The sequence below is a fragment of the Talpa europaea genome (genome assembly GCF_964194135.1).
Source record: "Talpa europaea genome assembly, chromosome: 10".
Lineage (NCBI taxonomy): Eukaryota > Metazoa > Chordata > Mammalia > Eulipotyphla > Talpidae > Talpa > Talpa europaea.
Window position 1 is genome coordinate 46,887,325 of NC_140077.1, and position 13,321 is coordinate 46,900,645.

Here is a 13,321-nt window from a genome sequence, read left to right on the forward strand (position 1 = left end):
AGGCTGCAGGGAGCTTCGCAACCCAGGGCTCAACGGCTGCGCCTCTGGGGAGGCCCCTAGAATGTTTAAAGAAACACTTTGTTGATTCAGTTGATGAACCAATATTAATATATTAAGCAAACACAACAGGTCATATTAAGGTTCACTATTTGTAATATATCCTATGGGTATCAAGATATGTACAATGGCATGTTCCACCATTACGGTATTATAGAAATAACAGTAATGGTTTTTATGTAGATTTAAATAACCACTTTCTCCAAGGATAAGAGATTCTAGAGATTTTATCACCTCCACTTTTTGGTACAGAGAAGGAGATAGACTTTCAAATGGAAATTTTCCTTAAAAAATGTCTTTTTTTTTTAATTAAGATTTATTTATTTATTTATACAAGCACTGGGTATAGTGAGAAGCATGGGAGGGTGAGAGAATTCACCAGAGCCAGAGCGGGGAGCAGAACAGGCAGACTGATGAAATACACTGCTGAGGGGAGCAGCGAGCAAGACAGGAGAGGTCTGTTGCATCATGTGGGACCCTCGCCAGTGTCGGGGGATCAATCTGATGCTGCAGAGGCTGTGGGCAGTTTCGCAGCCCAGAGCTCAACTGCTGCACCACTGAGGAGGCCCAAAAAATGTAAATGTTTCTTATAAAAGAGTATCTTCTAATTGATGTTCAGAACTTTTCCTAAGTCACTGTTTCTTAAAAATAACCAACCAACAAAAATAATCCTTATGCTGAAAAGGTATTTTTGGGGATACAAATGTGTTCCCTTTTATCTTCAAAGTAAAGGTCACCTAGATTTTCCCTCGTTTCTTTATGATCTTGTACTTGTAACATGTCTGTAGTTGACCATGTAATTGTTGACCATGTAATTGTTTCTTTACATATTTTTTTCCCTAGATAGAAAAAAAAAAATACTTGAAAAATTTGTAACTTCAGCTGATTTCAAACAAAAGCAACCAGTTAGTCTGAAAACAAAATGTGTTCATTCAAAAATAAATGATCTAAAAGAGGGCAAATTGGAAAGTACATTCATGGCAAGATCCATGTTCATTTCCATAAATTCATGCTACCTAGGTATCTGGAGTACCTCTCTCTCAGGACCTCTGGTGAGGAAGCAACATCACCTCTCCTGGGAGAAGCAATCTATGGTAGGTCCTGTCATTTGCTGATTTTGGAATTCAGAGACACTTTTTCCTAGTCTCTTTACATTATTTTAAAGAGTTTCTATATATTAGTGGTCATACATTCAAGTCAAATCACACTGTCAAAAGATAATTTTCCAAAGTTGAAAGCAAGACTTATGTAAATTTAAAGTGAGCATATGTCAAAAATTCATTATTGAGATCAACCAAAACAATAAAGCTTAAGAAAAAATTTGAAAATAATTGTTGAGCAATATTTATAGTTTTATAATTTTGAGCACAGCTGGTTAATGGCCTATGGAGTTTAAAAAAAAATGTAACCTTCAGGATTATTGTTTCTAATTATTTCCAACTCTAGCAGGTAAACATTCACTTGTATTACTACTTGACAATATTAAAAACGAAATGAACATTTACGCCCATTGAGTTGTGAAATATCTGAATAGTGAGTAATGAGTGGAACAAAGTCATGACTACTTGGAAAATTAGACATCTTCCTGTAGACCTGATTTACAATGATGGCTATGGGGGTGCAAAGGCAATTATCCTGTACTCCTCTACATTTTTTAGGCCTGTGAATAGTCAGACAAGTACTTATCAAGATACCTTGATAAGAGAAAAAAAATGATCCCCTCAAGTTATTCACTAATAACATATACCTCCTATATTTATTGGAGAGACCCAAGATGACTGATAAGTTGCCCATGTGACTTTGGACTCCATGTTAAATAATGTAGGTAGGACAGAAGTACTTTGGGAAGATGTTAATGAAGTTACAGGTGAAGGCACAAAAGCATGCAGATTAAGTTCTGCCTTCTTCACTTAAAAGAGAAAAGATTAAATCTTTTGGAATATGACTTTACAGAAGTTTATATGTAAATATCTTTTTCTAAAGCAATCTCTACCCAATATTCAGAGCCCCTCCAATGAAATGATCTTTTGTCAAGATCTATTTTCAGGTGGTAGATATGTGTGCTTTTACACTGCCAAACAGGCTACTGAAAAGACTAGCAATAGTGTACTTCTTATCTGCCTCCAAGCTTTTGATAAGTTTCTGAAATACTTCATAGAGGAAATAAAAACCAACTTAAGATATATTGAAAGAAATATGAAGGCTTCAGTGGCTTTATTTTTGTGGGTTTATATCTATAAAATTGTGTCTCCATAAGTATTGCAGAGATCTTTTAAGGGCTTGTATAAGAGTTCCTATTAGTTTCTATAAGAACTAGTTTTTAAAAAGTTATCTTAAACTTTATTTTACTTTTGATTGTTATCAGAATTAGGTCAGGTAAGTCTGAGCTGGTTGAAGCCCAATGAAAAATAAACATTTTATAGTACAAAGAAACTGAGGGAACTTTTGTGATAAAGGTTAATAAAACTTCAAAGTTACTGTGAAGGGGGAAATTTCCCACCACTTTGAGTTCTTCTTGGGCTGGACAAATCATTAAAATAGCATCAGGTGGGTTAGCAAAAAAGAAAATATATATATGTATATATAAATATATCAAACAGCATATATCTGGAGAACTTACATTGTCATAAATTATAAAGACTAATGTAGTTTACCAGGTGTAATGGATGTATCCATAAAAGAGGGAGGTACCATATCCCCTGCCCTACTTAACTATAGATAGAATGGAGAAGCCAAGTAGGCTCAAAAAGAGAGAGAAAATGAAGAAGAATGGCTCTCTTACTTCTTGGCTTTGGACTTGCACTAAGGACTTGGGGTATCGGAGGAGACACAGGAGAGGCACGTAGAGACACTTGAAAGATACAGGTGGATGAGAGACCTATTGGGAGGCTGACAATGGCAGCCTTTATCTTGATTTGTACTTGGATTTTGCTCCTTGCATCACAGACTCACCTGGCTCTTTTACCCCCTTCCTATACTTTCCTGCCAGAGGTGCCTTAGACTTGTGGCAAGCTTTGAGGCCTCAGCAACTCACTGAGAGATTTACCTGTGAGGGGATGAGTAACTTTGGTGTTTTATTGGGAAATTATTATCCTTTCTTCTCTCTATCCCTGCACACTAAACTTATTAATGTTCTTTCGCAGTAAGTAAGCTTTGTCTTTGTGTGCATGGATGGCCAGATCCCTTTAGAGCATGCAAGTCTGGGGGGCCTGGGGAGAAGGCCTCAGTTTGCGTAGTAATAAGGGGACATTTATTCTGTATTTAGGGACCTGAAGCATTCAGGAGAGAGATGGGGAGACTTCATAAGACAGACAAGGGTGTGGTTACATCTGAGACTAAAGATTACCTTCTCAGCCAGAGAGGACAAGTTAACTGATAAAACCTACACACCTGAATGATACTCCTCAAACTACATTCTTCTAGGTAGAGCGGGGAAAAGGGCAAAAGACAAAAAGCTCTTAGGCCTTCACTGTTCTATATTTAAAATACTTTGCATTCTTTAAGTAATGGAAATAGACTTCCCAAGGTTCACAGGGTGTTAAGTGATTGTAGAGAGCAGGAATGGCCACTGAGCAGGTTTTCTGATCCCATGCAGACCGGGTAAAGTAGGAGTTCTGGAACCATCAGGGGTTTTGCAGGTTTTTATTGGGACTCACCAGGCACATGGCAGGCAGGGGTGCTGGGGGGCCAGGAGGCTGGCAGGCCTCCCAGCCCCCAGCAAGTCTTCACTCTATCTGGGCTCTCCGGCCTTCTCTCTCTCTCGGTTTCCTTTCCTTCTTTCTCGGCTTCTCTTTTGGCTTCTGCTGGCGTCCCCGTGACACCGCCCTTAAAAAGCCCAGTCTCAGCCCAGGTGAATCCCATCTACCTATGCCCACACCTTATTCCAGGTGCCCGCCATCAGGCACGCATTCAGGACCGCAAGGATCCATCATCTATCCTGATGGCGGGAGGGCAGAAAAGCCTAACATTTTTCCTTACCCTACAGTGATCATTAGTTCACATTAAGGCAACAGTTATTGGAAGGGCGCTACTCTGGGCATATTGAATAAAGCCTATCAAACTTTTTTGGAAAGACTGACCCACATTATAAAATGACAATAATTTTGACTGGTATTTTGGGAAGTAAAAGGCAATGAGCACAATAATACTTTCTAATTACTGGCTTATAGGCCCTTTTCAGGCAGGAATTTCCCTTATCTACTAGATCATGTACATTTTCTAACACATAGTAATACTTAGGTCCAGGAGAGGAGATGGGAAATTTTTAAGGTTGTACAAGACATAAATTAAATATATGTATAATTAAAAACTCCAATACCCCAAGTCCCTAATGCAAGTCCAAAGCCAAGAAATATATATATATATATATATATATATATATGAATGAAACCAGAGACACCTTCCTCCAGGCCCTGGCATTTACCCCAGAAGTTACTTGTGGGCAGTGCAAGTGCCAGGCATTTTACTCCCTACTACCAGTGACTCCACTGGGGCTCAGGCTGCAGGCAGAGGCCAGCAGTGGTTATCCTATCATACCACCCCAGGGCATGCAGCCACTGATTCAAGGCTGCAGGAGGGAGCATGGGGCCCCATTAGGCCAGCTTTAATGTTTCAGTTCCCTCCAGCTATAGGTTGTAGAGAGGCCATGAATTTGGTGCCTGGAGTGTAGAAAGAATCCATCAGGTGTGAGTTATGAGCTGATTGGTAAATGGTCCAATCAGCTATGAAATTGAAAATGGTCCAATCAGACCTCCTGGTGGGGGGCCCTGAAAGAGGAGAGAAGGCAGGTCAGCAGCCAGTTTGGGACTCTGACTCTCAGTTCCTGGCCTCAGGAGACTCAGATTCTATCAGTGACTTGGTTACTGGTTTCCAAATAAAGAAAACATCCAGCAGCCCAACCTCCAAGGGAAGAAGAGACACAGAAAAGGCTCACAGAGAAATTAAAGAGCTGTGCAGAGGCCAGGAGCTGCTGCCCTCCAGCCCTGCCTCTGGCACCGCTTGAAAGGGCCTAATGTCTTAAAGAGCTGTGTATTGTTGGTGTGGGCCAACATCTCACAAAGAGCTCTCATGCTGGTGTATCTTCACCACCTCCTAGTGGTTGGCACTAATGGTCAGTGCTTTCCAGCATTGTTGACAAGTGAACAGCGCTACGTGACTGGGTCACCTCTGAGACCTGTTCATCATCTGGCACCACCTCCTGGTGCTGCTGCCTCCTTGCTCTCTGGTCCAGTATTTGGTGCTGTCTATCCTGACTTTCAGACAGTTACTGCAGGCTGCTGCATTGGCATCTCAGCAGCCCCAACTGTGAGCACCTCTGGCTGCGGTGAGTTGGATCCTGGCCCACTGCTTGCTGGTGTGCCATGAGCTCCAGGCCCTTGTTGATGAGGCAGCGCTATCTTGGATGAATGGCTTTTCATTTATGACTTTTGAACACTGTGGACCCTATTTGGGTGAGATAGACCATCACTTGTGGCTTTGAGAAATCTTTGTTTTCCCCATTTGTTAAATAAACCCCAGTGTTCTCTGAGCCTGAGTGGTCTTGCAATTGTGGGTGCAGGTGAGAACCCTCAGTGACATGGCCCTTACTGGGCACTGTCTTTTTGACGCCATGGACCCCTACCCCCATAGCACTCTTTCAGCTTCATTCTCAAAATAGTACTTGCTGAATTGTTCAAGCAGGGAATCAGGTAATTTGTAGTCAAATCATGATCAAATTCTCAAACAGAAATTTTGACCGTTTTTTAGTAGATGTGTCAACAACTATGATCTTCCCTCCTGGTGTATTCCATTAGCTTTTTAGTTTCATGATTGATAAAGGAGAAAGAAATATTACTATGTGTATGCTTTTATTTGTTGAACATTTGTGGAACTGCTGCCGTAATGAATTTTAAATTTACAGCTATAGATGCAGGTGCGCAAGAATGGAATGTTTGTTTTTTATAATTAGAATTAGTTTAACTCTCTGAACTAATATACAGTGTGTAGTTCACCTTATTCTTGCCAATTTAAGAAATGCAATTGGCATTTTAACTTATAACTCTTTCTCTAGAATTCTTGTTCTCTTTAGAAAAATATCCCTGTCTCTTTAATCCTTTCCTTCTCCTTAACTATGCAGGTATCAGGAGAGGAAACGGTGGTTTATTATTTCTCACTTAATGGATTATAGCAAACAATACACTTCTTTTTTTTAGAAGGTTTTTTTTTTAATTTATTTATTTGTTTATTTATTTATACAAGCACTGGGTACAGTCAGAAGTGCGGGAGGGTGAGAGAATTCACCAGAGACAGAGCGGGGAACAAAACAGACAAACTTACCAAGTACACTGCTGAGGAGAGCAGCAGGCGAGACAGGAGAGGTGTAAGGCAGGACCGGACACAGGGCAGGTTTTCTGATCCTATGAAGACCGGGTAAAGGAGGAGTCAGAGTCCTCAGTGGTTTTGCAGGCTTTTATTGGGATTACCAGTACACGGCAGGCAGGGGTGCTGGGGGGCCCAGAGGCTGGCAGTCCTCCCAGCCCCCAGCAATCCACACTCTCTCTGGCGTTCTCTGCTTCTGCTTCTTTACTTCTCTCTTGACTTCTCTTCAGCTTCTGCTGGCTTCCCTGTGACGCCGCCCTTAAAAGCACAGTCTTAGCCCAGCTGAATCCCATGTACCTATGCCCACACCCTATTCCAGGTGTCCGCCATCAGGCATGCATTCAGGACCTCAAGGATCCATCATCTATCCTGATGGTGGAGGGCAGAAAAGCCTGACATTTTCTTTATCCTACAAGAGGTCTGCTCGCCATGTGGGATCCTCGCCAGTGGCCAGGGATCGAACCAGTGCCGCAGAGGCCGCAGGCAGCCTCGCGGCCCAGCGCTCAACCGCTGCGCCATCAGGGAGGCCCAACAATCCACCTCTTTAGGCTCTATTACTGATATATTTAAAATCCACTTTGGGGATTTAAAAGACAACTTTTACTTTGCAACAGAGTCTGGCTTTTACAAATAAAACGTGCTGCTATTTTCAGGCTGTTCTTCAGGCTGCAGATATATAAAATTGAGCTTGTAGGTCAAAAATCAATAAAATAACTTTTTCTCACAGGATTGTTATCTACTTTCCCTCAGGCAAAATCTAGCTTTAATTGTAGAAAACTTAACAATTAGGGAAAAATTGTAGAAAGCAATTTTAATTAATTTCAAAATCTTGTGCTACCCTTGGTGTAGTGACTGAATGTGGAGTTAGCAGAGAAGTTTGCAACAAATGAAGTAACTTTAGTCCAAGATCAGTTCCTTTGTTGTCCTGTTGATTACTGTTTTCCAACTCTTTTTTAAAAAGATTTATTTACTTATGCATGCAAGAACTGGGTGTAAGCCAGAGGTGCTGGTGGTGAGAGGATTTACCAGAGAGTGGGAAACAGAACAGGCAGATGTGCTGAAATACACTGCTGAGGGTGAGACAGGAGAGGTCTGCTGTGTGTAGCTCCCTGGCCTGCTGGAGATCGAACTCGTAATGTAGTGGCTGGTGATAGCTTGATAACGCTGTCTTTAACCCCTTAGCCACCAGGGAGGCTCTGGTTTCAAACTTATAGAAATCACCCTTGCATCTTAGGATAGCAATAAAATGGTTGACAGAAATTGTTAGTAGATCAGCAATCTCTGTTCTTAAAATGTACTTCAGGGTTTGCAGTAACAGCAGCAGTACCTTCCCCTGCACCCAAATCATAAGTGGAATGGATGGTGAAGCTATTAAGACAAATCTTCATTCTACCCTCCCAAACACATACATTCTGAACATGCTCTTTTATAAATTTTTTTCTTTTAAATCTCATTTTTTAAATGATGTGATTGTTGAATTCCAGTTAAGGTACAGTTGAGAAAAAATAAATTGGAGATACTAATGACTATTGCTTTAGCAAAGATGCATTAGTAGGAGGTTTTAATGCAAGATATTTGGTGTTTTCTTTCTTCCTAAAGGTTTAGGATACATAGCTAGACATTTGAACTCGAGCTATGATGAATAATTTTAATTATTCAAATTCACCTGATACATGAATAACAAATAATTGTTTTTAAGGAATTGGTTTAATGTTTAGTTATTGTGCATATGTGGGAGGTGCCCAACATTTTACTTTTCTTTTTTTTTTTTTGGTATTCTATGTTTAGAATCGCATGCAAATAATTGTTGCTGGTATTTTGTGAAAAATTCAGGGTAATGGAAAACTGTCACAGTAGTGGAATCTTGCAAACCTTTCCTAATGCCTTAGTGCTATATTTAATCTTAGTAATTCTAAAGGAACATTGAGTGAATCACCTCTGAAATTCTCAACATAGTACCTTCACATAGTGTCTGGTTCTTTGCTTCTTTCATTTTTTTCAGTTATTTTCTTTAGTGTGTAAGTTCATGTCAGACTTACATTTCCATATCTGACCTTAACTCTGTACTTTTTGAACAAACACTATGTTGCTCAATCTCAGTGAACCACACAAACTCTCTAAGAGAGAAACTTCTATGCAAGAGAGAACCAGAAAGTCCTTGCTATTGTTATCCTCTGTTTTAAATAATAAAAGGAATTGCTGGGGCTGCATATTATTGTTCTATTGAAGAGGTGAATGTTTTTAATCCATTGTTGGTATGCTTTATATATATTTTTTCCTGTGCAGTATTCACTAGGGAAAAAAAAAACACATATGTGACAGCTATGATTTCACCTTTAAGTACAAAGAATACAGTTTATTAGACAATCTTCAAGAAATGAATATATTTTCCTTTTATGTCTTTTCATTTTTGTAAGACTTATGAAAACAATTCTGTAATACTAAATGCCTTTAGTGAGTACAGATTAAACATCCATTATATACATACATATAGTGTTTGTTTAAAAAAAATACTAACTTACTTGGAAAATAAAAGCTTCTTAATTTGTTATTATAGTGCACATCTGAGGACTTTTAAAAAAAACTGATGATTATGATGCCTCCACATTTAAACTTGTATTCAGTTGCAGGGGAAATATGATGGTGATGATACACGTGTGCTTTCTGTTGAAATGGGACCATGTCTGGATTTATTATAGGCCTTAATGACACATTCATAAGTGAATGTGACAAATTAGGTTAAAACTCTAGTAAGTTTATAATGATTTTCAATGTTTAATCTTTTCCTCATGAAAATAATGTGTTTCTGACATGAGTTAAATTCACTAAATTTAAGGGATTGAAATGTGTTAGTCTATGTACATAAACCATGATTTAGAATTTAGATGAAACACTTTTCTGTTTCCATTTGTATCTTATAAGAGGGCTTATTTTATTCATTCAAGAAACATTCTTGTTAACAGGTACCATTCATTATACTAGCTATGATACCTCAAGAAATAAGATAAAATCCCTGTATTTATATTTCACAGTGTATTAGAGAGAGAGTTTCATTACTATATCATTAAAACATGAAAAGAAGATACAATGGAAACATAAATTATTTTATGGGGATCCTGAACAATTTTTTTCTTGTTTCTGTTGTTCTAAGTGAGGATAGATTTGCTGAGGGAGAAGCATTTGACCAGTGTCTTGAAAGAACAGTAGCAGCTGAGCAAGCAAACAAAAGGGCTTGGCACTCTAGGTTAGATTCTAATCTGCTCATGGGAACAAAGTTATGGAAGAACATGTTAGAGATAGGAAATAATAAAATATATCATATGGGTCCTGCAAAGGTATGATAGACAAAGGTCTAAGATCACTAGGCACCGTATTCTTTTATTTGATAGCTCAGATTTTATGTTCCACATGAAAGGTGAAATTTATAACACAGCAAAAATGTTTCTTTATAGACACCTACTCTTGGTAGCTTACCTGCAGATACTCAACACAACAATAGCTAACAGTATGACAATGTGTTCTGGGATTACTGAAAACTTACCTATGTGTTTTTTTAATACACATAGTTAATATACATTTTTAAGATTGTCTATAAATATTTGGGTGGGAATTGACATGATAAAGCTTGAAGTCAAGCACATTATTTTAATATTCTTTAATTTCTTATAAGTATTATTGCCAAGGCTTTTAATATTGCACATACTTCTTCTGGTCTTATTAATTTGATCTGGAAATACTAACTAAACTCTGTTGTGTTATCCTAACATCCTGATGTCTTCATACTCTAATTGCTCAAAGAGGAAGAAGAAAAGGATATACTCTCTGAACTTAGCAACTTTCTCTGCAACCCATTTGCTTCAGTGCTTTTAAAGCCTGTGTATGTGTGTGTATGTGTATGTGTGTGTGTGTATATGTATATGTGTTTGTGTTCACAGACCTAGTGAGGTTGCTTCTTTACAATATAAAAATTATTTATTTTACATTTTCACTATCCACAAATTTATAAGATTTCTGTAATTTTTGAATCTCATTGTAAGTCAATGAACATTAATTGAACATTACATATATATTTATTTTTGTTCTAATCTAGAAGCCTTCCTTAATTTCCACCTATATGTCACTCAAATTTAAAATCTAATATATTGGTTTGAGATCTATAAAAATGAGATTATAAAATAAAATGAGATCTATAAAATAATAATAGATCTATAAAAATTGCTGGTAAAAATATTGAATTCTACATGTCACAAAATTTTGCTATTAGATACAAACTGATACATGTTTTCATTTTTCCTTCTTTTTTTAAGATTTATTTATTTATGCATACAAGAGCTGAGGTACAGGCCAGAAATGTGGGGGAGTGAGAGGATTCACCAGAGACACTGGGGAACAAATCAGGCAGATTGACCGAAGTATACTGCTGAGGGGAGCAGCAGGCGAGTCAGGAGAGGTCTGCTGCGCCATGTGGGTTGCTCCCTGGCCTGCCGGGGATCAAAGTTGTGCTGCAGAGGCTGCAGACTGCTTCACAGTGTGGTGCTTAACCCCTTGCGCCACCAGGGAGACCCTAATTTTTCCTTCTTAATTGTCGGTGTCCTCCATACCACGGTGTATTACATCCCATCAGAGGTTAGAAGTTAACACTTAAGGGCCTCCCCGGTGGCGCAGTGGTTGAGCGCTGGGTTGCAAAGCTGCCCGCGGCCTCTGCAGCGCCTGTTAGATCCCTGGCTGCTCCCCGGCCACCGCAGGAGGGTCCCGCATGACGCGCAGACCTCTCCTGCCGCCCGCTGCTCCCCTCAGCAGTGTACTTCGGTCCTTCTGCCTGCTCTGCTCCCCGCCCTGGCGCTGGTGAATTCTCTCACCCTCCCGCGCTTCTGACTATACCCAGTGTTTGTATAAATAAATAAACAATTTTTTTAAAAGAATTAAAAAAAAAGAAGGTAACAATAAGGTAGATTTGTGTGACAAAAAAGCCACAAAACTAATTTGATCTGTTTAATTACAGAAAGCCATATCCTAGAAGATGTCAACAAATGTATCATTGCATTGCGAGACCAGGATGCTGATAATTTAGACCGTGCTGCAGGCGCTATCCGAGGAAGGGCAGCAAGAGTCGCTCACATTGTCACAGGTGAAATGGACAGCTATGAACCTGGTGCTTACACTGAAGGTGTGATGAGAAATGTTAACTTCCTCACAAGTACTGGTAAGTCTCAGTCCCCAGTAGCAGTTGCAGTGTTCCTGGTGTTTGAATCTACATAACTAACAAATACTCATAATTGTGGAAGGATCCCAACCCATGTGGCTTGTTTTGAAATAGAGCATTCTACTTTATGCTTGGTGCTTGCATCTTTCCGTGATGTGATGGAATTTATCTCTAAAAAGTAAATATATCCATTGGGGAAAAGAGGTCTTTTATAAATACATGCATTATATAAATTACCCAGAGGTTGTAGCTCCTTTTGATTGTTTATTAGGACCAGAGCTATTAGGAGCTGTAATTAGGCCAATGTGATAGTCTGTAATAGTTTTCAAAATTACTTTAGCTCTATCTTTGGCAGCCTTAGGTTTTTGTTTAAATTATTTAAACAGACTTGTATCTTATTTCCAGAGAAATGCTCTTTACTTTGTTTTGTAGTTTATTTACAACAAACACTTTGTTCTTGCACATGTCTTCGATTTCTTTAGAAATATGGAGCCAGGATTTTGTTTGGATTGTAGCAACCAAGTTAATACTTTCTAAAATCAGCTAGTACCTGATTAGTTTTTGAATAACTCAACAAAATGGTTTTCTTATTTTAATGCTAATATTAACATATCTCCAAGACACTTACCAGTGCTTTTAAGTACATATGATTTGCAAACAGTGGCTATTCGTGAAATGAGGGCAACAAACTATTTTCATAAATCATGATGATAGGAAACCCTTGTGCTCTGTGAGGTCTTCGGGTTGAATTTTTCTTATTAATAACCTCTTGAGGGCCTCCCCTGGTGGCTCAGGCAGTTGAGCGTAGAGCTGTGAAACTGTCCACTGTTTCTACAGCACTGGTTCCATCCCGGTCAGCTGGCAAGGGTCCCACATGGTGCAGCAGACCTTTCCTGTCGTGCCTGCTGCTCCCCTCAGCAGTGTATTTCGTCAGTCTACCTGTTCTGTTCCCCGCTCTGTCTCTGTTGAATTCTCTCACCCTCCCGCATCTGGCCTGTACCCCAGTTCTTGTATAAATAATAAACAATTAAATCTTTAAAAAAAATCTCTTGACACTAGGGTGAAGGTAGATTCATGCTCATAAAATATTTAAAATTTCTTATTTAAATCATCCTAGAGATGTGTCCTTTATACTATGAATAGGTCATATTCAATTTAGGTGGTGTGTACACTCTTGTGAAAGGGTAGAAGAGATGAGGATGAATAATTTTTTTTTTGGGGGGATGGCTTATTGATTAAGAAACATTACCAGTTTAACAACCTTTATTAGGAACTAGTTCTAAAGAGCTAAACATCAGATAAGTTTAGCACAGTTTATGGAGACTTACTGGTTAATGCCATTGTTGTCCTAGTATGTTGATACAGAAAATCCTTGATAAATGCCAGAAAATAGTTTCCAACACTGAAGGACACACTAAGGAAAGGCAGAGGAAATATATCTGCATATCTTGATATTAAACTTGTATTTCTGTAGCCATTCATCAAAAGCCACTGATGTCGCAAAACGGCACGTGATATTTGCTTTATCAATTAAATATGGGAATACATTTACTTGTTTAAGAAAATGATTATGTTATGGCAATTCGGTATCTCTTCCCCCTCGTTCATTTAAATATTCTTTTCTTGCTGGACAAAATCAAGTACAGAGTTATCTGATTTTATCCAACCTTCTCATAATGAAATATTTGTAATTAAGAGGAGACA

The 13,321-nt window shown here is 38.8% G+C and overlaps 1 protein-coding gene across 1 annotated transcript in view; it reads left to right on the top strand.

Moving 5' to 3' along the window:
• CTNNA3 (catenin alpha 3) overlaps positions 1–13,321 on the top strand; it is a gene marked incomplete at both ends in the record, with an annotated part of 1,381,762 nt that overhangs the window by 989,644 nt on the left and 378,797 nt on the right. Inside the window, one exon of the mRNA XM_084245749.1 lies at positions 11,417–11,617. Within this exon, the coding sequence (XP_084101875.1) occupies positions 11,417–11,617 (201 nt within the window). The remainder of the gene's footprint in view (positions 1–11,416; positions 11,618–13,321) is intronic.